This window comes from Dreissena polymorpha, chromosome 4, assembly GCF_020536995.1.
Source record: "Dreissena polymorpha isolate Duluth1 chromosome 4, UMN_Dpol_1.0, whole genome shotgun sequence".
NCBI classification, from domain to species: domain Eukaryota; kingdom Metazoa; phylum Mollusca; class Bivalvia; order Myida; family Dreissenidae; genus Dreissena; species Dreissena polymorpha.
The window spans coordinates 103,547,333-103,575,092 of NC_068358.1; the positions used below are offsets into that span (position 1 = coordinate 103,547,333).

The 27,760-nt window shown below is 35.3% G+C and overlaps 1 protein-coding gene across 3 annotated transcripts in view; it reads right to left on the minus strand.

Annotated features, from left to right (window-relative positions):
• Nucleotides 1–27,760, minus strand: part of LOC127877142 (ras association domain-containing protein 1-like) — a 60,952-nt gene that overhangs the window by 6,035 nt on the left and 27,157 nt on the right. For all 3 annotated transcript variants that reach the window (XR_008048260.1, XM_052422788.1, XM_052422787.1), the window contains 5 exons: nucleotides 24,641–24,801; nucleotides 22,916–23,068; nucleotides 21,195–21,433; nucleotides 4,583–4,692; nucleotides 3,970–4,088 (listed from right to left, as the gene is read on the minus strand). Coding sequence is in view for 2 of the 3 variants with exons in the window: in XM_052422788.1 (XP_052278748.1) it covers nucleotides 3,970–4,088; nucleotides 4,583–4,692; nucleotides 21,195–21,433; nucleotides 22,916–23,068; nucleotides 24,641–24,801 (782 nt within the window). In the remaining variant the exon portion in view is untranslated. The remainder of the gene's footprint in view (nucleotides 1–3,969; nucleotides 4,089–4,582; nucleotides 4,693–21,194; nucleotides 21,434–22,915; nucleotides 23,069–24,640; nucleotides 24,802–27,760) is intronic.

A 27,760-nucleotide genomic window follows, 5' to 3' on the forward strand; every position in this document is an offset into this window, starting at 1 on the left:
AAGTTACCCCGCTCTGGCACACAGAACCCATCCCACTGAAATATAGGTTACCAATACATAGAGATACAGTACACGCAGGAAGTTACCCAGCTCTGGCACACAGAACGCATCCCACTGAAATATAGGTAACCAATACATAGAGATACAGTACACACAGGAAGTAACCCCGCTCTGGCACACAGAACGCATCCCACTGAAATATAGGTAACCAATACATAGAGATACAGTACACGCAGGAAGTTACCCAGCTCTGGCACGCAGAATGCATCCCACTGAAATATAGGAAACCAATACATAGAGATACAGTACACACAGGAAGTAACCCAGCTCTGGCACTCAGAACTCATCCCACTGAAATAAAGGTAACCAATACATAGAGATACAGTACACGCAGGAAGTTACCCAGCTCTGGCACACAGAATGCATCCCATTGAAATATAGGTAACCAATACATAGAGATACAGTACACACAGGAAGTAACCCAGCTCTGGCACTCAGAACTCATCCCACTGAAATAAAGGTAACCAATACATAGAGATACAGTACACGCAGGAAGTTACCCAGCTCTGGCACACAGAATGCATCCCATTGAAATATAGGTAACCAATACATAGAGATACAGTACACACAGGAAGTTACCCAGCTCTTGCACGCAGATCGCATCCCACTGAAATATAGGTAACCAATACATAGAGATACAGTACACGCAGGAAGTTTCCCAGCTCTGGCAATCAGAACGCATCCCACTGAAATATAGGTAACCAATACATAGAGATACAGTACACGCAGGAAGTTACCCAGCTCTGGCACACAGAATGTATTCCACTGAAATATAGGTAACCAATACATAGAGATACAGTACACGCAGGAAGTTACCCAGCTCTGGCACACAGACACATCCCACTGAAATATAGGTAACCAATACATAGAGATACAGTACACGCAGGAAGTAACCCATCTCTGGCACACAGAATGCATCCCACTGAAATATAGGTAACCAATACATAGAGATACAGTACACGCAGGAAGTAACCCTTCTCTGGCACACAGAACGCATCCCACTGAAATATAGGTAACCAATACATAGAGATACAGTACACGCAAGAAGTTACCCAGCTCTGGCACACAGAACACATCCCACTGAAATATAGGTAACCAATACATAGAGATACAGTACACGCAGGAAGTTACCCAGCTCTGGCACACAGAATGCATCCCACTGAAATATAGGTAACCAATACATAGAGATACAGTACACGCAGGAAGTTACCCAGCTCTGGAACGCAGAATGCATCCCACTGAAATATAGGTAACCAATACATAGAGATACAGTACACGCAGGAAGTTACCCAGCTCTGGCACTCAGAACCCATCCCACTGAAAGGAAGGTTAATACTAGTATGTTAGAATCATAGTCATAGAATGGATACAGTAGTCATAGAATGGATACAGTAGTCATAGAATGGATACAGTAGTCATAGAATGGATACAGTAGTCATAGAATGGATACAGTAGTAATAGAATGGATACAGTATATGGATACAGAACGCAGCCCACCGAAATGGAGATTACACACTAGGTATAGATACATATTAACAACACATATACTATGTAATATACACAAAATTCATCCCACTGAAATTGATTTATACACCATGAATAGAAACATAGTCATGTAGTGGATTTAGTGTACAGTGAAAGTGTCCTACTTAAATGAAGGTAACCACAACATACAGAAATTAAGTCAAAGCATGTAGACAGAGTTTATGTCTGAAATGGAGGCAAGCACTAGATACACACAGATTGTTATATCAACACCTGTGAAAATCCTTGGTATGACAAAGCTTGGTTAGAGACACTTTCCATAATATTACTGATACAGTGTCTCTAATCAAGTTTGGATTACAGAAAGATTTTCACAGATATTGAGGCAAAAAGACTTGAATACATGCAAGCAGGGCAATGGACATTAGCCAAACTAGTTATAACATGCATTGGAAAACAAAACATTACTCCCAGTAATCATAACATATGGAATAAAATAAGTCATTTTCTGGATGGTGTTTGTTAGGTGTCTTTTCACAAATGTTCAAACCCTGACATAAACCCCTTCACTTAGGACAAACTCAACTTCAAAACAGGTTGTTACAATCCACTGTTTCACACACATAACATCTGTGAATCTTTGTATTCATTATAGTTAGTTCAATAAAAGTCTGAAAAATGGGTAAAAGTGCCTATTGCCAATGCCAAATATCATTCCCTTTCCCTTTTTGAAAACCTCCTTAAATCTGAATGACTAACTACTGGGTACATGTATTTGTAAGCTGTAAATCAGGATTTTAGATGTATAGATTTGATGACACAAATTACATGTATATATTTTGCTTGTGACCAGATGCATGTCCAATGTGTCACCTCTTATGACTGTTGATGTTAATGTACTGCTGTTCACACACATCCTCACATGTTTACAATTGTTCCTATTATCAGTTGTTTATCTGTTATCTGTTGTTGTGCTGGTTCTGCTTTAACCCTTTCCCACTCAGAGGAAAAGTGAAAATGGCTGTGTGCAAACAGCATTAAACCAGAACAGCCTGTGAGTAACTCGCAGTCTGTTAAGGTTTTATGCTGTTTGCCACTCATCAGTATCTTAGGGTTGGAAATTAAACCTTTAAAACTTGAATATAGTAAGAAAGGTCTTTAATTAAATTTTACTTTCTAGAGGACTACACATGTGTCAAAATATATTCCTAAGTGGTAAATGGTTAAGGGGATCTAATACAAATTCCTATCAGACAAAAAGAGTTAATTGTCTCCCTTATATTAAATATACCCAATCCATTTTTACATTTCTCTCAATGCAGCAAATCTGAACTTCAAACAACACAAAACACACCTAGCCATGGTTTATTTAGATTGTATCTGTTTAATTTGGCACAGCACCCAGAGCTCAAAGAATATGCTGTAATTAAGAGTTTGGCATTTCACATTTGTTACTAATTTAATTAAGTCTGCAAGTAAAGCAAACAACATGAAATGCTGGTATGATAGGAAAGCTTTACTGAAATGTTCTCTATACACTGAACTTTAGATTTGGTATTTGAAACAGGCATTAAGTTCATAAGAAAATGACAGCAGAGCATCAAATGAAATTGTGGAAGGTTTGAGTCATAGATGATGTAAAAGTTCCAATGTGACCTTTTTTTTTAATAAAGGATATTTCAATGTCATGAGTGCTGGATTTTTAGAGTTCAAGCACAATTTAATAAATAATATAATTCTAAATACAAATTATTGTGACATAAAGATTAACAGGTTCTGTAAAATATGACTATGCTATCATTATTTTTGTTGTTATTATTATCTTTATTATTTATTATGCTATGAGTGTAAGAAGCACAATCTGTATTTGTTGGTTTCTCACCTGAGTCTTCTTTACATAGTTTAATTAACCTATTGTTTAGACCCTGGGAACAGCACTTGCTTCATGAATCATTTATTCACAATTTTATTATATAGGACAAACTCCCTAAGAATTGTATAAGTATTTTCCCATGTTTGTGTTTTGTATTTAAGACCCTCTTAACTTATTTGTCACTGTAACCCAAGGCTTGCTTTATTTAGGAATGATTTCCTGAAGTACAGTATATTAGTATTTACTGAATGAAAGAGCATGAAGATTAACCCTTAACCATTCCCGCTCCGATGCATATTTGGACCGCTTTACATTCCCTTAGATAATCAAATTAAATCTAAGACATTTCTAACTAGATTAAAGTTTTAAATACTTTATTGCCAACCCTAAGATACTGATGAGCAGCAAACAGCATAACACCTGAACAGCCAAGTTACTCTGCAGGCTGTTCTTGTTCTATGCAGGTTGCCTATTTCACTTCTGAATGAGAAATGGTTCAGACTCTGTGACTGTGTGTACCCACTATGTGACTGTGTGTGCCAACTACTCACATCTATTTCGCCGGTCTCATTCTCCTGAAGCACCAGTCTGTGGTTGTGCACGTTCTCCAGATCCCAACTGAGGCAGATAGCCAGTGGAGACTCGCTGTCCTTCACACGACGGATACGGGCTGAAATATGGCAAACATAACCCTAGATATCATATTCACAGTATTTCCACTCTGTAACCCTAATCTTTAAATTGAACACTTCTACAATTTATACAAAAACATGAAATCTTCCTTTTCTTGTTAATTTATTTTACCTGACTTGTTTGTATATAAATGTTTTTTATATTGGTAATTAATGTTAACTACATGGTTACAACATGTGCTTTATACAACTGATGCCATAATAATGTTTGAGCTAACAAGCATGTTGTTCTAGTTTTAACCTATCTGATGCACAACCACAATGGAGCAAACAAGCCACCCATAAAATATGCAAACAGTTTACAATAAGCATGTACATGTGTTACCCCCACTTGACAAAAAGTTTGTCTTGACAATATTTATAGTTTATAATTCTTCATGTACAACAATGGCATTTCATGAGTGTATCTACATATCCTAGAATTCATTTCCTCACTCCTACATCCCACAGCTGTACCCCATGTGGTACTCACCAATTTTGTTGTTTCTCAGTTCCTGCTCATAGAGGGCAAACTTTCGTGGATGGTCGAGAATGTGGAACTTCTTTAGCAGCAAAGCCACTACCTCCTTCGTTGACTGACCACTGCAAAAACAAAAACTTCAGTCCATAGACCCTAGATGTCAATTATAGTTTAGCCACTACCTCCTTTGTGGACTGGCCACTGTTACAACAACAACAAACATCAGTCCATAGACCCTAGATGTCAACTATAGTTTAGCCACTACCTCCTTTGTGGACTGGCCACTGTTACAACAACAACAAACATCAGTCCATAGACCCTAGATGTCAACTATAGTTTAGCCACTACCTCCTTTGTGGACTGACCACTGTTACAACATCAAACATCAGTCCATAGACCCTAGATGTCAACTATAGTTTAGCCACTACCTGCTTTGTGGACTGACCACTGTAACAACAACAACCTATCATAAACTTTTTTTGTTTCTCATTTTTCAAATTTAACACTGAAAAGACTGAAAAACTGTGTTGTTGATTAAAGAAAAATGTGCACAATGATACCTTATTTTATACTGTTTCATAAAATGTTCCTTCTTTTTTGGCAAGTTAGTCATTGACAATAGTGAGATGAATAATGAGTTTACAGGCTCAAAATGAATGCTAAACAACAAAAGTACAGGCCATATAACGCAAAAACAAAGGTGAACACTATATTGGAAAATGCACTTTTCTTAGAAAAAGAAATTAGAGTCTTTGGTTCAAAGCTGGTCCAGAAAGATCCCTCTATTTTATAAAAGTCACTTTAAAGGTCGGTTCTTGAAAGATACAGTACAGACACCGTGCACTTAAACAAAAACGCCTGTCCGCGTTGTTCACTTTTCCCGATGGGTGACATTTCACGGGGGACGGACACGCTACTGACCGCAGTGTTGAGCGAACACCTGAAATCGCGGCGATTGCATGCTTTCGTTAATAAGAACACTCGTGATCACCACGATGCTGCGCAGCCACCGTAAACACCTGTCTATGAGGGTAATTCACATTTTAAATGTATATGTACAAAAGAAAATCATATACTACATGTAGATATTACATGTATGGGTACTTAAGTTCGAACAGTACTTAAAGTCGGTACAAAGATGGCGACGATCACAGCTTCATTGCTTTATCTGTCCCTTTAACCGATTTTAATCGCTTAGAGGTTAAACGACCTTTGACAGCTAATTGGTGTTAATCTGCTGTGAAATATCAATTAAGGTGTGAAAAACTGGCGAGTCAGTGTATTATTACATGTATTAACTAGAAATGGCGCTGCAGAGGCCGACGCGTATCCCCACGCCGCATGTTTGACTCAGGGGCGCCCCAGGGCTGGTAATGGAGCCATGCAAAGTTATGTTTTGAGGTAAAATGTTTGACTAAATAGTAGCGTCTCAGAAATTTTCTATCACAATCTTGTACACAACAATGAATATGTTGAATTTCATGTCTGTCTTTGATGTGCCTGTTCAAAGTCCATCTTGCTTTAAATTGTTTCTCACACTTTTCCCGCTTCTGACAGATTTTCAGTAATGAGTCTAAAATTGTAATTGAACAAAGTGAAAGTTTCAGCCCTATTATATATTCTTGAGGCTCTATTCCATTAGTTTCTCATGCTTTTTATGCTTGACTGCATTCTATCTCTTCTGTCATATACAGGTGTCCCTTTGCGCCAATATTTTATAATCCTTGTATAAACATTAGATGGATGAGCTAAACCATTTCATAGATGAGTTAACACAAACAATTGAATACTAAATACAGCTCTGCGCCACTACTGTGTTACTCTATGCACCGCTTTGATTTATTATTTTTTTTTATATCATTTGGAAGGTTATTTACTTACCTCCCTTTAAAGCTTATTACTTCCCTTGGATTTGTTTTTTTTTACCTTTGACCTTGAAGGATGACCTTGACCTTAACCTTTAGCCACTCAAAATGTGCAGCTCCATGAGATACACATGCATGCCAAATATCAAGATGCTATCTTCAATATTGCAAAAGTTATGGCCAATGCACCATACACTCTGACCTGGCCCCACCCAAACCCCCATAACTTTTGACCTAGGGGTCAGATCAAAATTCCGAATAGTGCAGGGTCGCAAGTATGGTCATAGCTACCATGTGTGTAAGTTTCGAGGTTCTAGTGCTTATAGTGTAGGAGGAGATAGTGGCCAGGACAGACAGACAGACGGACAGACAGACGGCGGAGATAACCACAATATCCCCACGCTTTTCAAAAAGCGTGGGGATAATAATCAGAGCAGTATGTGTAAGAAAAATAAATGAAATAATCCAGACGATTTATTTACATGCTAACGCAGTGTAACAGTTAGTTAACTGATATTCACTTTCATTTTTACCCGTTATCAGAAAGTCCCCGGGAAGCACATACTGTGATTTTTACATACTGCGTACGACCCAATTCAACTTTTTTTGTACATGATCGTATTGCATTCAATCTAAAAATAAATTTGCTTGTCCAATGAAAGCTGTGTCCCATAATGCACTGTACTCTTTACACTTCTGAAAAATGGCGTGCAGTAGGCATATCTTGTGTCTATGAAATTCTTAAACATATTTATTGTCATAAATGTTTAAGATTATTTTTCCGTGATATGTGATGTTGTAATTATATTGGATTATCGGATAAATGTGAACTTTAAACAAGAGGGCCATGGGCCCTAAGGCGCTTACCTGAGACCCAAAGGAACTAAACTATTCTGGGAAGGTGGAGTTCAAAATAATAAAAGTACTTCATACAGACGCGCGTACATACTTAACTTGCGTACATACTTAACTTGCGCTTTATAGTTCGATTTTTTAGTGTAAAATCTTCAAAAGAGGACGAATGCTGAGCAGACAGGCGGTAGTACAGACTTAGTGTGCTCTATTATTAAAATATGTTTTCACTGTTTTTGCATTCAAAGTTATTTAGAACAATGATACTCTGATTTTCAAGTAATACTGCATTTCACATATTATACATGACATCTGTATATAAAATTAATTAGAATAATGGTATTTCTGACTTTCACATAATACTGTATTTCACATATCATCCATGTAGGCCTACATGACTTATGTATATCAATCTGTATACATGATTTAAAATGAAATTTCATACTTCATTTAAGAGTTAATTGTTGTTAATTGTTCTCATTTGTTAGTGTTGTTTGTAAACAATTCCTCTACGCTTCTACTCTTTATTTACAACCAATGCAAAACTAAAATGCATTTAAATTGTGAAATCTATTCTCAAATATAAGCTGCATTTAATATCACAAGTATCGCAAATAGTTGGTTTTAAGTACATTTTCTCTATCTCTTTAATTCTTGAACAAAGTATATCTGTGATATGATATGTGTACATGTAAACACGATAGTTTTTTGTCAATAAATGGTAAACAGTAAAGTTGGAGAATATTTCAATCTTTTTTTTATTGATCAATATAATTTAATTTTGACAACAGTTGTTGCCTAAGCTGTAAAGGATATTTTTATGTACATATCTTTACTTTTTCTTCTTGATATTCATAATATACACTGAGGCTTTGTGATAGTTATAAGTTAAATAATAGCCATATTGAGTAGGTTCAATCAGGCATCACTGTACTTAAAGCTAAGAAATATGAAAAATCACGCCCATTAAATTTATATATATTGTATAAACCTTTCTTGGAAATATATAAGAACTAAATTTTTCTATTTCAAGAGCTTGCTTCAATGTTGTAATTTACATTAAATACGGAAATAAATGCCAGACAGATGTATTTATGTGTTTATCTCTATATTGATACCACTGTATAGCAATTGCTGTTCCATGCTGTTCAATGCAAAGGGCTGTAAATAAGGGGTAAGGCATCAAGCAACTGTCAGAGATAATGAGGTACCTGCTGTGGCTAATGGTTATTTCATTGGTCTGTGGTCATTAAATTACATGCAACAAAATGTGTGAAAAGTGGCCAGCACAGGAAAGTGGGGCCTGACTCTAAACTGTTATATACAATTGTTTCTCCCCTAAGTAATTTTCTGTGAAATCAATATTACTACTTAAATTTTGAGATTTTTTAAAGGGTTTTCAGATGGCAAAAATATGTTTGTTGCACTTCATCCCCAACCAATCATAAACATAATAATCATCTTCAGAAAGGAAAAAAATTTTTTTTTTTTAAAATTGGCAATTTAACTGTATATCTTAACGGCAGAATTAATACTCACATGACTTCATGGAGATCATGAATATCATAATATGCATAAATTTCATTCAACGTGTACATCGATAATGTCATAGTAGAGTGTAAACAAGGTTACACTATATAGCCATTTAAAGCCATGTTTTTCAACAGACCGCAACCATAAAGGAACTCGGCCTAGATATCATAACAAGATATCCATAAAACCAATGTTTGGACCAAGTTTCATGATGATTGGACAAAAAAATGTGACTTCTTGAGTGTTCACAAGCTTTTTTACTATTCAAAGATAAGGAAAAAGACCCCCTCCCGGCGGCCATGTTTTTTTTTACCGATCCGAACAATTTTTAAACTCAACCGTCGTATCAAGCAAACAAATGTTCTGACCAAATTTCATAAAGCTTCGGCAAAAAATGTTTCTTATAGACTGTTCACATGTTTTCACTATATAAATATACAGTAACATATAGAGAACACTGCCCCACCCCCTGGCGGCCATGTTTTTCAAATGTTCACGACTATTTTCAAACTCACGAGATATCCACATAACCAATGTTTTGACCAAATTTCATGATGATTAGGCAAAAAATATGACTTCTAGAGTGTTCACAAGCTTTTTTACTTTATAAATATAAGGAAAAAGACCCCCCCCCCCCCCCTGGCGGCCATGTTTTTTTACTGATCCGAACCATTTTCGAACTCAATCTTCGTATCCAGGAAACAAATGTTCTGACCAAATGTCATGAAGATTGGACCAAAAATGTGACTTCTAGAGTGTTCACATGTTTTTACTATATACATATTTTCACTATATACATATAGAGAAAACTGCCCCGCCCCCTGGCGGCCATGTTTTTTCACCGATCTGGACCATTTTCGAACTCGTCCGAGATATCAATGGAACCAATATTTTGACCAAGTTTCATGATGATTGGGCAAAAATTGTGACTTCTAGAGTGTTCAGAAGGTTTCTCTATAGCCATATAAGGAATACTGCCCCGCCCCCTGGCAGCCATGTTTTTCAATGGACCGAAACCATTTTTAAACTCAACCAACATATCATTAAGACAAACATTTCCACAAAGTTACATGAAGATTGGGCATCAAATGTGACTTCTACAGTGGTCACAAGGTTTTTCTTTTTTTGACCTAGTGACCTAGTTTTTGACCCAGCATAACCCAGTTTCGAACTCGGTCGAGGTATCATTGGGACAAATGTTCTGACCAAGTTTCATGAAGATCGGACGATAAATGTGGCCTCTAGCATGTTCACAAGGCAATTTGTTGACTACTGACACACGACGGACAAAAGGCGATCACAATAGCTCACCATGAGCACGTTGTGCTCACGTGAGCTAAAAAGCGGCATGTATACAGTTATAGATACGATTGGGTTTATTAGCCACAGTATTTAAACAATACCTTTATGTTCAATTACTTTATTTTTAGCGAACACGATGAACACCGCGGTAGATATTATGTGTCCGCGGTGATTTGCGGTGTTTGACTCATGGTAAATGGCCCCAGCGACATTTGATCTGAACACCCGTCGGGGGGTTCATATTGGTAAGCAAATACAGTGAGATGAACACCGCGGCGAGTGGTGATTGTTTAAGTACACAGTGTCTGTACTATTTCATTCAAAGAACTTGTATTTGACACACACTAAAAAGTTTCTGAACATAATTTTATTTCCTTCTTTACCATTTCTTCATTAATTTATTTATTTTACTTTATTTACTTTTTTCTGTAAAAAAATCAAACAAGTCAAACTTCATTAACAAGCTAAACCCAGTGCATTATATTCAAAATAAGTAGCCATCGATATTCAAGAGATATTTAAAGATTGTATTGCAAAGGTCCATACATAACAAGACTGATTACTCCTAGACTAGATAAGATAAATTGGCAAAACAGTTATAATATTAGCAATGACGCACACAAATAACATTCAAAAATACTTTACCTTTTATTAACACAAGTTTGTTAATAATCAGAAAAAGATCAATTGCCAAATCTTATCAGACAAAGCTGCAAATTGGCACAATCAGCAAAATGAGATATCAGCAATTTGAATATTTGAATGATTAATGAATGTTAATGTGATACATCAAATATGTTCTATTCTACCACGGCACGTGACTTGTTTTCTATATACAAAGAAGGAAAACTACTGATGGTTAATTCCTACGATCGGTACTCCATACCGTTGGTTATTACCGCAATAACCAACGGTTATCCGTTGATTATTTCTTAATTAACCCTTTCCCTCTCAGGAGCAAAGTGAGAATGGCCAAAAAAGAAAGGCTGAGTTCTAATTTGGGTCATGTGTGTCCAAAACTAGGTGACCAGGGAATGTTTTAACTGTTGGTTTTCCTAGAACTCTTCAGGTGAGCTCTTCAGTGCCATCATGGCCCTCGTACTTCTAAGATTTGTTATTTGTGATTGATCATGCCTCAGTTAACAAACAAGTAGTAAATTCAACCAAGTCTGAAGTCCATTTCTGTCCGTTACTGACGCCAAACACAAATAACAAATCTTAGAAGTACGAGGGCCATAATGGCACTGAAGAGCTCACCTGAAGAGTTCTAGGAAAACCAACAGTTAAAACATTCCCTGGTCACCTAGTTTTGGACACACATGACCCAGATTAGAACTCAGCCTTTCTTTTTTGAAGATAAACATAGGAACCACTTTCATCTAGATTGAGTAGTTAATGTGGCCTCTACATTGATAACAGCTTTCTCTATGATTTCACCTGGGGACCTTGTTTTTGGACATGCGCGATAAAGGTTAAAACTCGGCCTAGATATTGTCAAGAAAAACATTGTGAGTAAGTTTCATCAAGATTGGATGAGAAATGTGGCCTCTAGGGTGATAGAGAGCTAAATGTTAATGCAACCTAAGTACGATGACGGATGCTGGACACAGAATGATTACAATAACTCACCATGAGTAGCTCCTGCTCAGGTGACCTTTAAAAATAAATTATGGAGCTTAATATCAGCAGCACACCTCTCTACCTGTTAAACTCCAAAATTGATGCCATTTTATATATAGATATTTTTCCTTATAACTTGTATGTTTATCTTTGTTAAGAAGTTCTGTAAGACATTAAACTTACAAATTATTTAAGATTTGTATCCTGCCTGTTACAATTGATAACGAGCTCTCATGTTCAATTTCTCAACATATGTTTATAAGATTTCAATTCGATCTTAATGCAATTTACAGATATGTATCTAGGGAGGATGGAGAGTGACTTGAAAAATAATTGTCACAGTGCCAAGGCAAATGGAACAGCATGTAGCAAACCACAAAACATCCTCCCATCTCTTGCTTGTAGAATTTGTCCACAAAAAAATTAAATTAAAAAAAAATATCAATACAGAAATATATTACCTTAGGCAGACTGTGTATCTACCTCATTCATAGTAATGAACTTTATAAATTATGAAGTTTTAGATCTATCATGTAATTGTATTAGACTTTTTGCAGGGAGTAAACCAGATTTTTTGGGGGGAAGTTATTGTCCTTTTTAAATAATATATGACTTTCGATATTGTTAGTTTTGATTAAACAAACACTATCTTTACAAAAAGATATATGGCCTTGATTGAGGTTGGTGTTGATGAAAGATCAAAAGTTATATCAATGAGATCAAAGATAGCGAATGCCTTTTTCTTCACAGTTTATTTCATGGTCTGCGTTTGATATTGTCCAAGAACTAATATAAATTTAATTACATGACAGACCAGTAATGTTACAACTAATTAAATTCAGGGATGTTTGTCTGTTTGTCAGACATATTGCTAGGTAGATAAAAGGGTGGTAAAAATGCATTTTTTCTCAATAGTTACACTCTGAAGGTGATTGCCCAATAGGACACAGAACTCCTACCAATGTATCAAAGCATTTGACTTCTCATAACAAGGAGTAAAATTTCAACAGCTTTATCTACACTCTCAGGTCAATACCCTTCCACATAATTCTTACAGGGGGAAAAGCACTTTTCAAACAAAGATCTTCTTTGAAGAAAGGAATTACACAGGAGGCTGTCATCAAGCAATCCATATGTTTAACAATATTATTCTAATGGGTTCACACAGTGAGTATAATGTTTGATAGAACGACAACAATAGATGTTTTGTGGAATATTCTGTTGTCTGCCATGTTTCTGATTTGTGACAATGAGATCCCTGGTTCAATCCCCTCTTAGGGAGAGTTCTTAAGCACTTCCCAAAGACATCAAGTACTGGTCTCCCAGGATATTGACTCCAGAGGGTCTCGAACAGTCTAAGGCTTTGATGCAATAAAGTTCATAATAATTCTAAGTGATAAAACAACAATTCACAATAACAAAATATTAATTGTAAATTACATCATTGGATGTGACACAATTTAACTGAAAACCGGCATGGGTAAAATGGGCTTGAACTTTTGCCCATCATGTTGTAAACAACAGTGCTATTAACAAGAAATGTGACAGAACTTAGTGATAACATTAAGTGCTCTTTCATAATTCTTCCAATCTGGAGAAAGTTAACTGAAGAGAATAAAAATGTATGTAGCTTTTAAAAGATAAATGAGGTGATGTCAAAAGCCGATTATATAGGCATTCATTGAATAATAAAAACCACAATCAAAGTTGGCAATGACAAAATTGTTTTTCTGAGGCATGTCCAATTTTTTTCTGGTAATAAAACACAAACTTGGACATCTTTATATAATTCCATCACCGGTCTTTTGTTAAAAGAAAACGTCTCTTAAAATATTTGTCATTGTATATCAGTTAATAAAAAACAATTTGGAGTCTGCTGAAACGGAATGAAACCAGGTTAAATTTCAACTTTACAAAACATTCTGAATGTTGATTAGTTTTTTAATTCATATAGTTTCACCAGTGTTTGTGATGTAAATTAAACAAACAAAAATTAAGCTTTCCCAATTTTGTTGTTATATTTTGTTACATATCTAAATTAAAATACATAAGCCAATTCGTTAATATTATTTCATGACTATCACATTACTTTTCTGTCACACTCATTTTCTGTTCATAATATTTCTAGTAATCCCAGTTCTGACACTGTAAAACCAGCATTTTAGTTTGCATACAGGTGACACCTCAGAGGTTATTCTTTGAAAAACTTGTTATTTATGGCCATTTAGAGTTGAAGAGCTAACATTAATTTCTGTCACACTGTGTACTTTAAATGAATTTTATCTGACAATTTTCGAGCTAATCTGAGGGCTGCATATACCTGCCCAGACTTAGAGATTACCTGTGCAAATCAGCTCATTTCATGATAACATCTCCACTCAACACATGGCATAATTGTTCTTATTAAATCAAATGAATTTACAGTACAAAAAATGTCATGGGCAAACATAAATGCTAAATACAAAAACAAAAAAATATATTTTGTTGAAATGACAAAAAAATAAAGTTTAAACATTTAATACTGTGGCTTTGTAGAGGATGTATGTATGGCTTGTGTGTACTACTGTTATTGCTAACATTGACATTATTTCTCATCTGTTTATCGCTTCATAAGAGTACTAAATAAATAATTCCCAATATCAAAATATACCAAAGATTTAAAAATCAACATTGATACCTTCAGAATTTATGATAACATTATATTGGAAAACAAAAATAAAAACATTCTTCTCATTAGTAATCAAATATTTTCAGCATTTGTTTTTCTCCAAAATAACCAGATCCCTTCAGAATTACCCATGCACCTATTCTAAAAATGCACTAGACCCTTCTCTTTTAAAAACTATGAAGAAAAATCATATTGTAAAATTAAAATACCCTGTAACAATCTGTCATTATTTGTCAGAATATTGTTCCAAAGCAACACAATATCACTGTTTTACAAATGAAATTTGAGTAGACACCATATGTAACCGTTTAAAAATATATCTCGTCTCCAATTTACAAAATTGCCTCCACTTTAATGACTGCTAATCGTGCACAACATATGTCTTCACTACTTCAGCTACTACGTATACAACAGCCATACAAATCCTTACTTTACTCAAATCAGTTGAAAACTACATCTGCTGATCTTCTATTTTAATACTGCCTAATTAACTGATTTCATTTCCAATTATTAACAAGTACGGTTCAATGGTTCAGACAATAAGATTTTAAACAGAAAATTTTCTTTTTGTATTTTTTACAGTGGGTGGGGAGCAAACTGAAATTAGGTATTTGACGTAAGATGAACTGGCACCCTTACTTAAATCCATTCACTGAAGAAAACGTTCTGGCCACCATAATTGGAAATCCTAAAGAAAACTGTGCGTGGTTATAATTAAAAACAACAATTTTTGTTCAGTGTTTTTTTCCATCACTCAACCAAACAAAAATCAGTGATTCATAAGAAAATGAAACAATATAAATATGTAATTGCCTGTAAGGCCAGATGCTTTCAAATAGTTAAAATACGGTACCAATGTAAACATTAAATATGTCTATGTGACCTTTTGAAATATGTTTTTGTCACACAGTAAACACTGAAAGTATGAGTCACAGGTGGTTTCACAATCAGCGTGGGTAGAATAGTTGACTTTAAACAAGCACAAAACTTCAGAAAGAACATGATCATAAGGAAATTATCTGTGACTGAATGACAACTAGTACAATATTGTCAATTGTCTAATGTGGTATTAACAATGAGATTCAGATACTTAAAATGTTAAATCAATGACTCATATCCTAAACTACTTAATTCTTTGCCACATAACTGTGCCAAGATTTCTTCCTTACCGAGTCATTCAGGTACATAATATTTGTTTGATAAAGGTCTTCTACTGCCAACAAGCTAAATGAAATGTCATAAGAAAATCAGCATCGTCTCTAGATCATCAAGTCATTGTCTCTAGATCATCAAATCATTGTCTCTTGATCATCATGTCATTGTCACTAGATCATCATGTCATTGTCTCTAGATCATGAAGTCATTGTCTCTAGATCATCATGTCATTGTCTCTAGATCATCATGTCATTGTCTCTAGATCATCATGTCATTGTCTGTAGATCATCATGTCATTGTCTCTAGATCATCAAGTCATTGTCTCTAGATCATCAAGTCATTGTCTCTAGATCATCAAATCATTGTCTCTTGATCATCATGTCATTGTCACTAGATCATCATGTCATTGTCTCTAGGTCATGAAGTCATTGTCTCTAGATCATCATGTTATTGTCTCTAGATCATCATGTCATTGTCTCTAGATCATCATGTCATTGTCTCTAGACCATCATGTCATTGTCTCTAGACCATCAAGTCATTGTCTCTAGATCATCAAGTCATTGTCTCTAGATCATCAAGTCATTGTCTCTAGATCATCAAGTCATTGTCTCTAGATCATCATGTTATTGTCTCTAGATCATCAAGTCATTGTCTCTAGATCATCAAGTCATTGTCTCTAGATCATCATGTCATTGTCTCTAGATCATCAAGTCATTGTCTCTAGATCATCATGTCATTGTCTCTAGATCATCAAGTCATTGTCTCTAGATCATCACATCATTGTCTTTAGATCATCAAGTCATTGTCTCTAGATCATCAAGTCATTGTCTCTAGATCATCAAGTCATTGTCTCTAGATCATCAAGTCATTGTCTCTATATCATCAACTCATTGTCTCTAGATCATCACATCATTGTCTCTAGATCATCAAGTCATAGTCTCTAGATCATCAAGTTATTGTCTCTAGATCTTCAAGTTATTGTCTCTAGATCATCAAGTCATTGTCCCTAGATCATCAAGTTATTGTCTCTAGATCATCAAGTCATAGTCTCTAGATCATCAAGTTATTGTCTCTAGATCTTCAAGTCATTGTCTCTAGATCATCAAGTCATAGTCTCTATATCATCAAGTCATTGTCTCTAGATCATCACATCATTGTATCTAGATCATCAAGTCATAGTCTCTAGATCATCAAGTTATTGTCTCTAGATCTTCAAGTTATTGTCTCTAGATCATCAAGTTATTGTCTCTAGATCATCAAGTCATAGTCTCTAGATCATCAAGTTATTGTCTCTAGATCTTCAAGTCATTGTCTCTAGATCATCAAGTCATAGTCTCTAGATCATCAAGTCATTGTCTCTAGATCATCAAGTCATTGTCTCTAGATCATCAAGTCATAGTCTCTAGATCATCAAGTCATAGTCTCTTGATCATCATGTCATTGTCACTAGATCATCATGTCATTGTCTCTAGATCATCAAGTCATTGTCCCTAGATCATCAAGTTATTGTCTCTAGATCATCAAGTTATTGTCTCTAGATCATCATGTCATAGTCTCTAGATCATCATGTCATTGTCCCTAGATCATCAAGTCATTGTCTCTAGATCATCATGTCATTGTCTCTAGATCATCATGTCATTGTCTCTAGATCATCAAGTTATTGTCTCTAGATCATCAAGTCATCGTCTCTAGATCATCAAGTCATAGTCTCTAGATCATCAAGTCATTGTCTCTAGATCATCAAGTCATTGTCTCTAGATCATCAAGTCATTGTCTCTAGATCATCAAGTCATTGTCTCTGGATCATCAAGTCATTGTCTCTAGATCATCAAGTCATTGTCTCTAGATCATCAAGTCATTGTCTCTAGATCATCATGTCATTGTCTCTAGATCATCATGTCATTGTCTCTAGATCATCAAGTCATTGTCTCTAGATCATCAAGTCATTGTCTCTAGATCATCAAGTTATTGTCTCTAGATCATCAAGTCATTGTCTCTAGAACATCAAGTCATTGTCTCTAGATCATCAAGTCATTGTCTCTAGATCATCAAGTCATTGTCTCTAGATCATCAAGTCATTGTCTCTAGATCATCAAGTTATTGTCTCTAGATCATCATGTCATTTTCTCTAGATCATCAAGTCATTGTCTCTAGATCATCAAGTCATTGTCTCTAGATCATCAAGTCATTGTCTCTAGATCATCAAGTCATAGTCTCTAGATCATCAAGTCATAGTCTCTAGATCATCAAGTCATAGTCTCTAGATCATCAAGTCATTGTCTCTAGATCATCAAGTTATTGTCTCTAGATCATCAAGTCATTGTCTCTAGATCATCAAGTCATTGTCTCTAGATCATCATGTCATTGTCTCTAGATCATCATGTCATTGTCTCTAGATCATCAAGTCATTGTCTCTAGATCATCATGTCATTGTCTCTAGATCATCATGTCATTGTCTCTAGACCATCAAGTTATTGTCTCTAGACCATCAAGTTATTGTCTCTAGATCATCAAGTCATTGTCTCTAGATCATCATATCATTGTCTCTAGATCATCAAGTCATTGTCTCTAGATCATCATGTCATTGTCTCTAGATCATCATGTCATTGTCTCTAGATCATCATGTCATTGTCTCTAGATCATTAAGTTATTGTCTCTAGATCATCAAGTCATAGTCTCTAGATCATCACATCATTGTCTCTAGATCATCAAGTCATTGTCTCTAGATCATCAAGTCATTGTCTCTAGATCATCATGTCATTGTCACTAGATCATCATGTCATTGTCTCTAGATCATGAAGTCATTGTCTCTAGATCATCATGTCATTGTCTCTAGATCATCAAGTCATAGTCTCTAGATCATCAAGTCATTGTCTCTAGATCATCAAGTCATAGTCTCTAGATCATCAAGTCATTGTCTCTTGATCATCAAGTCATTGCACTCATTGTCTCTAGATCATCAAGTCATTGTCTCTAGATCATCAAGTCATTGTCTCTAGATCATCAAGTTATTGTCTCTAGATCATCAAGTCATAGTCTCTAGATCATCACATCATTGTCTCTAGATCATCAAGTCATTGTCTCTAGATCATCAAGTCATTGTCTCTAGATCATCAAGTCATTGTCTCTAGATCATCAAGTTATTGTCTCTAGATCATCAAGTCATTGTCTCTAGATCATCATGTCATTGTCTCTAGATCATCATGTCATTGTCTCTAGATCATCATGTCATTGTCACTGGATCATCATGTCATTGTCTCTAGATCATGAAGTCAGTGTCTCTAGATCATCATGTCATTGTCACTAGATCATCATGTCATTGTCTCTAGATCATGAAGTCATTGTCTCTAGATCATCATGTCATTGTCTCTAGATCATCACATCATTGTCTCTAGATCATCAAGTCATTGTCTCTAGATCATCAAGTCATTGTCTCTAGACCATCAAGTCATTGTCTGTAGATCATCAAGTAATTGTCTGTAGATCATCAAGTCATTGTCTGTAGATCATCAAGTCATTGTCTCTAGATCATCAAGTCATTGTCTCTAGATCATCAAGTCATTGTCTCTAGATCATCATGTCATTGTCTCTAGATCATCATGTCATTGTCTCTAGATCATCAAGTCATTGTCTCTAGACCATCATGTCATTGTCTCTAGATCATCAAGTCATTGTCTCTAGATCATCATGTCATTGTCTCTAGATCATCATGTCATTGTCTCTAGATCATCAAGTTATTGTCTCTAGATCATCAAGTCATTGTCTCTAGATCATCAAGTCATTGTCTCTAGACCATCATGTCATTGTCTCTAGATCATCAAGTCATTGTCTCTAGATCATCAAGTCATTGTCTCTAGATCATCAAGTCATTGTCTCTAGATCATCAAGTCATTGTCTCTAGATCATCAAGTCATTGTCTCTAGATCATCAAGTCATTGTCTCTAGATCATCATGTCATTGTCTCTAGATCATCATGTCATTGTCTCTAGATCATCAAGTTATTGTCTCTAGATCATCAAGTTATTGTCTGTATATCATCAAGTCATTGTCTCTAGATCATCAAGTTATTGTCTCTAGATCATCAAGTCATTGTCTCTAGATCATCATGTCATTGTCTCTAGATCATCATGTCATTGTCTCTAGATCATCAAGTCATTGTCTCTAGATCATCAAGTCAATGTATCTAGATCATGAAGTCATTGTCTCTAGATCATCAAGTTATTGTCTCTAGATCATCAAGTCATTGTCTCTAGATCATCAAGTCATAGTCTCTAGATCATCACATCATTGTCTCTAGATCATCAAGTCATTGTCTCTAGATCATCAAGTCATTGTCTCTAGATCATCACATCATTGTCTCTAGATCATCAAGTCATTGTCTCTAGATCATCAAGTCATTGTCTCTAGATCATCATGCCATTGTCACTAGATCATCATGTCATTGTCTCTAGATCATGAAGTCATTGTCTCTAGATCATCATGTCATTGTCTCTAGATCATCAAGTCATAGTCTCTAGATCATCAATTCATTATCTCTAGATCATCAAGTCATAGTCTCTAGATCATCAAGTCATTGTCTCTAGATCATCAAGTCATTGCACTCATTGTCTCTAGATCATCAAGTCATTGTCTCTAGATCATCAAGTCATTGTCTCTAGATCATCAAGTTATTGTCTCTAGATCATCAAGTCATAGTCTCTAGATCATCACATCATTGTCTCTAGATCATCAAGTCATTGTCTCTAGATCATCAAGTCATTGTCTCTAGATCATCAAGTCATTGTCTCTTCATCATCAAGTTATTGTCTCTAGATCATCAAGTCATTGTCTCTAGATCATCATGTCATTGTCTCTAGATCATCACATCATTGTCTCTAGATCATCAAGTCATTGTCTCTAGATCATCAAGTTATTGTCTCTAGATCATCAAGTCATTGTCTCTAGATCATCAAGTCATTGTCTCTAGATCATCACATCATTGTCTCTAGATCATCAAGTCATTGTCTCTAGATCATCAAGTCATTGTCTCTAGATCATCATGTCATTGTCTCTAGATCATCATGTCATTGTCTCTAGATCTTTAAGTCATTGCACTCATTGTCTCTAGATCATTAAGTCATTGCACTCATTGTCTCTAGATCATCACATCATTGCACTGATTGTCTGTTTGCGCACATTTGAACTTTAATGCATAAGTAATCAAAATGAACACACTGGTGATAAGTTGTTGCATTTAAAACTTACTCCAGTTACAATAGATACACTTGATTTTAGTTGGTGCAAATCCTCTAAACTTTTAAAAGAGATTAATTTGGTGACAAATACAACAAAATACATGAAGTAAAATATATAATGGCTCTATACCAACTTAGCCAAGCCACAAAAGCCATATTGAGTTTGGTATGCAATAATTTGGGTAGCGCAGTTGTCACTTACTGTGTCTAATTACATTCATTCATACAGTAATCTGTTAAGAATATGTAAAACCTGACCAGGAAATGCTTTATCAGATTAACTGATCACCTTCATATTATTATACTGATATCATATAAATAATAAGTGGAAAACTACCAAACAAAACATTTTCCTATGTCCACAATGCTAATACAAATTGTATTTCCAATGTTACCTGTGCGCATGTATGGAGCGTACAGTGTCACGTGGCATGTAGAAGGAGATATTTTGCGTGTTCTGTTCCACAATGTGTTCTCGTGTGAGCACCTCATATATCGAAGGTGGGCGGGCCCCAAGAGACATGCTGATTGGTCGCACCAGATTCAGAACAACCTTGATAAAGCCCTGGAATGGTTCTGTCTTCATGTCTACATCTGCATCCTTGTCATAAGTACTTGTGTCCTCCCTTTCTCGCTGGAAATTGAGGCAAACTGGTATGCATGTGTAAGAATCAAATATCGTTTTATTGAATAAATGAACCTCACTCAGTGTGGGTTTTATCCATGTGCATAAAATTTCATCCCAGTCTGGACATGCTAATCAAGGACAACACTTTCCATTTTTATGATATTCTCGTTTAAACAAAATCTCTTCTTAGAAAAAATTCAGTTGAAGCAGACTGCAGATTATCAGACTGCACAAGGTAATCTGGAAAATCACTTTACGCACAATATGTATTGAACCCTCTATTGACAGAGCTAGACACTTTACACACAATATGTATTGAACCCTCTATTGACAGAGCTAAGCTCATATGTATATGTAAGAAAGGAATATCAATTAATTAAACATTTAGAATCATAGTACTTGTTCTTTAAACACTTACATTGATACTCTTTTTTCCCTGAGGAAAGCCTAGGTGTACTGCATAAAATAAATGCATTATTTTTGAGAATGCATCCAGGAGTTTTTCAAGATTGCATGAAATAAAAGTTTTCTAAAAATGACTTATTCACAGATTTTGGCCTGTTTTGAAATGTGTCATTAAGTACTTTAAATTGATAAATGTAAGCATCAGAACTAAAGAGCTCCAGTATAAAACAAGGATACAATTGAAAAAAGAAATAAATAATACTCCACACCCGGGCTCGAACCATCGACACTTGAAGTAACAGTCAAGCGCTTAAATTACTTGGCACACATTCTCATACAGATTATGATGTATTGTATACTTTATATAAGCAATCCATGCATGGTCACAAAATATAACTATAACAACAAAACTTTCCAAATTATTCAAACATTTCACATTTGTCACGCTTTATAATTTTAAGGTTTTTAAATCTTCAAAAGATGCATATAATGGGTATTTTAGAGCCTGGTAAATGTTAAGTTTTAATGTTTCCACGCAAATAACATAACTACAACTAAAATTTGCAAATCTGAAACCATTTTGTCAATTAACCCCAATGTGGAAAGGTCCCTTTAAAAGATCCTTAATACTTAACATAAACCATTATGTTATCATAGTATTATATTTAATTTAAATGTTATTCTGTGATCTTTTAACTTGAAATCCCAATCAACCAAACAACCAGTTAATAAATCACATCTTACATATAAATCCTCTCATTTTCAAACAATTTTGCTGCAAATAGTTGATAAATAAAGGACACGTCACTTGAGCATCTCTCAATAAGAAGCAAAATCACTTGAATAAGAAATAAACAGATTTACATGTACCAATATTGAAAGTCACCAAAATCTATACAAAAATATTAGTTCAGGTTCAATAAATCGTCTTAATCAATAAAACATAATTTATCATTACTTGCAAAAGCCGAAGATAGGAGAAATTGTGAATATTAGATTCAATATTCATTCCTTGTCCTTTCCCATCAAACAAACAATCTCACCTGTGCAAAGTTAGCACCCTGAACAAGCCTACAAACTCACCAGTGCAAAGTTAGCCCCCTGAACAAGCCTGTTGAACTCGGCTATGCGTTTGCGCAGCTCTTCCCGGTTCAGCGTGGCCTCACTTGGTTTTGGCGGCAGTTTCTCATCGGGGATCGTACCCGAACGGTACCCCGAGTCTGTCTCATCTTTTTCCTGAGAAAACATGCAGGGAACTAGTAAAGGTAAAGCGCTGTATTTACTTGTGAACAACAGGAGACTTGAGCTTCCTGGCCCAGGATTTTGAAGTTTGGCTAATGAATACTAAGGGTCTTGCCTTTAAATTATATCATTCGGTGGTTTGCTGAAAAAATGTTTTGCAAAACTTTGAAATCTTCAAGACACTTTTCTTGTTAAATTCTACAGAACGTTGTGAATATGGTTCACGATTTATGACGTGAGCCATGTCCTGTTATCAAACATTACTTCTTTATATGATTTGGATGCTCAAAAGGTGCTTTTAGATAATAAACCAATAAAGTCTTAAAACAATTGACGCATGCATTTATCCTCTGTTCTATATGTCCAAACAATTGACATGTGAAGTGCACAAGGAAACCCCTCCTGTTTTATTTCATTCATTAACAATAGCCACTAACACAATCCTTTTATTGGTATGAACCATTCATAAACAATAGCCACTAACACAATCCTTTTATTGGTATGAACCATTCATTAACAATAGCCACTAACACAATCCTTTTATTGGTATGAACCATTCATTAACAATAGCCACTAACACAATCCTTTTATTGGTATGAACCATTCATAAACAATAGCCACTAACACAATCCTTTTATTGGTATGAACATGTTTTTTCCAGTTAATCCTTTACCACTTAGAAACGTATTTTAACGCATTTGTAGTTCCTCAGATTTTTTTTTTAATTAAAGACATTTCTAACTAGATTCAAGTTTTTAAGGCTTCATCTCCAAAATTAGATACTGATGAGCAGCAAACAGCGTATAACCTGAACAAACTGTGAGTAACTCGCAGGCTTTTCTGTTTTAAAGTTATTTGCACATAGCCATCTTCACTTTGCTTCTGAGTGGGAAAGTGTTATGAAAATAGGTACAGTGTTTTTTTACAACAAGAAAAGTTGGCTTTGACATAACATGGGATGTGCACCCGATATAAACATCTGCAAAACAATGTCTTTTATCTTCACAATGACTTGTTCAACCATACTTTAAAAGGGGTAGGAATAAACAATTTTTACAAAAGCTTTTCGATAATTTTATATTTAAACTAACCAACAACTGTACAAGTTGACCCTTAGTTAATATGTTGCAATTTTCACAGAATAAATCACAACTACAGCTATTCTTCATGCTAGGCTTGAGGGGAGGAAGAAGTCCTATGACCAAAATTTGATGTTTATTGTGAAATATTTTATATTCTGCTAAATTCAGAGCATTTTTGTTTAGTTGATTTAAAAAAAAAAGGAGAACAAAATGATGGGAATAATGGGACAAGTGTTTAATATAGGTAAGTTTATCCCGGCTAAAACATCAAAATTGCCCGCCAGTAGAATACTAGGCTTAGTGTTCAATCTAGATAAGTAGAATGCTAGACTTAGTGTTTAATATAGACAAGTTTGTCTTGGCTTAAACATCAACAGCCCCAGCAGAGGCTTATGTGCTTGAAGTGTTTTAAATTCTCACAGACTAATCTTCTCTACATTCAGCACTACCCTAGTATTCTGCAAGTGTGTCAGTCAATACTCACTGAGGCTGGTTCTGACATGGGCTCCATGGCAGGGATGGACAGGTCCTCTAGAGTGGTCTCCCCTGACAGCCCCGCCCCCTGGTCCTCATGGTCATGTGACACACACTTGCACTCGAGCTGGATGAGAGGTAGGCACTGGTGGTGGCATGTGTACTGGCAGTCTGCACATAGACACAACACCATCATGAAGTACCATGCAATCAGTATTTAAAATGGCTGAGAAACATTTTGTTTTAAATTGTATGCTGTTACCATTTTTATCATTAACATTTCAACAGATATAAAAGTTATAAAACATTTGAAATTAGAAGGGTTTAATTTCAGTCATATGACCATAGCAACCCAGGTACATGAAATAATAAAGAGGTTCTGTTTTCAACATGTCATAAACATAATTATTAACATCTGCTCTTTATGTTTTTTTCTTTTTTAAATGTTAATTGTCTGAAATAATAATAAATAATTTATTGTGTTGATGGTGTCACACCGCCATCTTGAAAATAGGTTTCTTGTTGAGCAGTGCATTCTGATTGGCTATCCAATTTCAAGATTTGCATACTATAAATAGCCTTAAAACTGACGTTGCATGGGAGGTTAATATCTTGTGAAAAAATGTTAACAGACGATGCAGTATGGAAAATAGTAATAAATAAACGATTTTGTGTTACTTAGGAACACTATATGAACAATTTATAAAAGAATAAAAAGTTAGTAAGAGCTCTGATGAATTACAATATTGACCTATTTATGTCGCATTTTTGATCAGCAAAATGATTGTGACCTGGTCAAAACTTTTTCTGTAACGACTGCATAATGTGGGAATGTTCTTTAACGTAATTTCATGGATCTGCATAACCATGACTCTAAAAGAACCCAAGACTGGACAAGAAACTACCATAATGATACAGGAAATGAGCTTCCAGGAATCTGGTATGAAAAGAAGAAGCAAGACTGATTGCTTGGTATAATAGGGCAGCCAAAAACAAACAATAGTCATTATGAATGCAATCACCTACTAGCATCTAATAGGCTGTTTATTAAGAAACATAGACAAAGGGTCTGATCTGATTTTAATGTTTGTGTTTGTTTGTTTTGAAAAGGATGTTTAAGTAAATGTGTATGAACCTGTTTTTCCTCAGCAATCAAAAGTCTGATATATCTGTTGATTCATTTTTTGCAAGTACATTTCCTCAAGCTGATAAGCCCTGTGACTTTCGGTGATTCATTTCAGTGCAGCCTGCAGAGGGGAATACAACCTCTGCCAAGAAATGATTGACTTAAGAAAAACCATTCAGATCTCAATTGCCCTGCAACCTTATCAGCTATATCCATACTGTGATCTCTACCTGTTTCCTGGCACACCTCTGACATATGTTTTATTATCGATGAAAACTTAACATAATCAGGATTGGTTTCATTCAGAAATCAGAGAAATTGCATTAACATTATAATTTGTAAGCTTTTTCGGTGGAGGTCAACAAAGGCAAGTCATCATCACCACCACCACCACCACCACCACCACCACCACCACCACCACCACCACCATCATCATCATCATCATCATCATCATCATCATCATCATCATCATCATCACCAGCACTTGTAGTGTTATCATCAACAGCAACAGCCTTGACAAAAATCTCCAACAAGAAAGGCACAATAAAATAATTCAACATGAAAAGGAATGCTTCTGTATTTCCAAACACCATGGCCACTAATGTTTATTAAGATAAACAAATTGCTGCTGACTCCATACCCTGTCAAGCATGCTGATACCCACCGATATCTAATCAGGGATGTTCCACAATCAGAAGGTTCCAAATGATTACAAGCCATGTTGCTACCAGTTTTAGAGCTCATTAGGACAAAGAAACCTGGATTGTGAGAACTGGGCCACAGTTAGGGAACCAGGGCCACAGTTAGGGAACCAGGGCCACAGTAAGGGAACCAGGGCCTCACTCTCAAATGTATGCTGTATAATAAATTGTTGCCGTCAGACAGTTTGAATGTCACCTGTACTGATGATGGTCTTAAGTTGGCTGTAGGTATGACAATGATGTGTCAAATAGAATGTCATGTAGTAGAAAGAAAAAGTTTTATTCATTCTGACAAAGTATTGTACCTGTAGTAAAATAGAAATTTTGTTTATTTTGCAAAGTCTATCCAAACAACATTTTGTTTTTAATTTCAGATACATGCAATATAATTTAAAAAAAACTGCTCAAAATGTTATTTTTTAATTTATATTATCTCAGGAATTTGTGTTCATAAGTGAAGGTTCCTATAAAAGATGTATTATGCAATATGAAGCATAATTTTGTCAGCAAAAATAAAGATTTCCCTATGTTACTTTCCAGTAAATCTGAATGTTTAAACAAGGAATGAGATGGCCAGTTTGGATTAAGTTTCTGTCACATGATATCATAATCTGACCAATTAATTTCAAATGGTTAAAAAGGTTTGGAAAGATAGAAATGATGAGTGATCTATGTCTTTCTACACCTGTCCATTTATCATATAGACCCAAGCTAGACTTAGACTTCATTTATCATATAGATCCAAGCTAGACTTAGACTTCATTTATCATATAGACCCAAGCTAGACTTAGACTTCATTTATCATATAGACCCAAGCTAAACTTAGACTTCATTTATCATATAGACCCAAGCTAGACTTAGACTTCATCATCAGTCATGGTCTGCTTTTGAATATATGATTTTATTATTTGTGAGCGAATAAAGTTTAATTGAATTCCGGTCATTAATTGCTGAGAAATAGCCTGGACAAAAATTGTGCACGGACGGACGGACGCACGGACGGACGGACGCATGGACAGACGAAGCGGCGACTACATGCTCCCCCCAAACATTTTCTTAAAGGATATGCTTTGTATAGTCACTTTTTAAATATGCTTTATCTCAAATTGTATATGCTCACTGTCAACGGAAATAATTAATTTGAAAAAGTATCAGTATTTCTTATGATTTAAAGATCACAAATTAGATATGATGTATTCATACATTATATAAATGCTTTTTTGTTTACATAATCTACATATTTTTGGACTTGAGATGAAAAAAGTTCAGATGAAATCTGAATTATTTCCATTATTATAAGCAA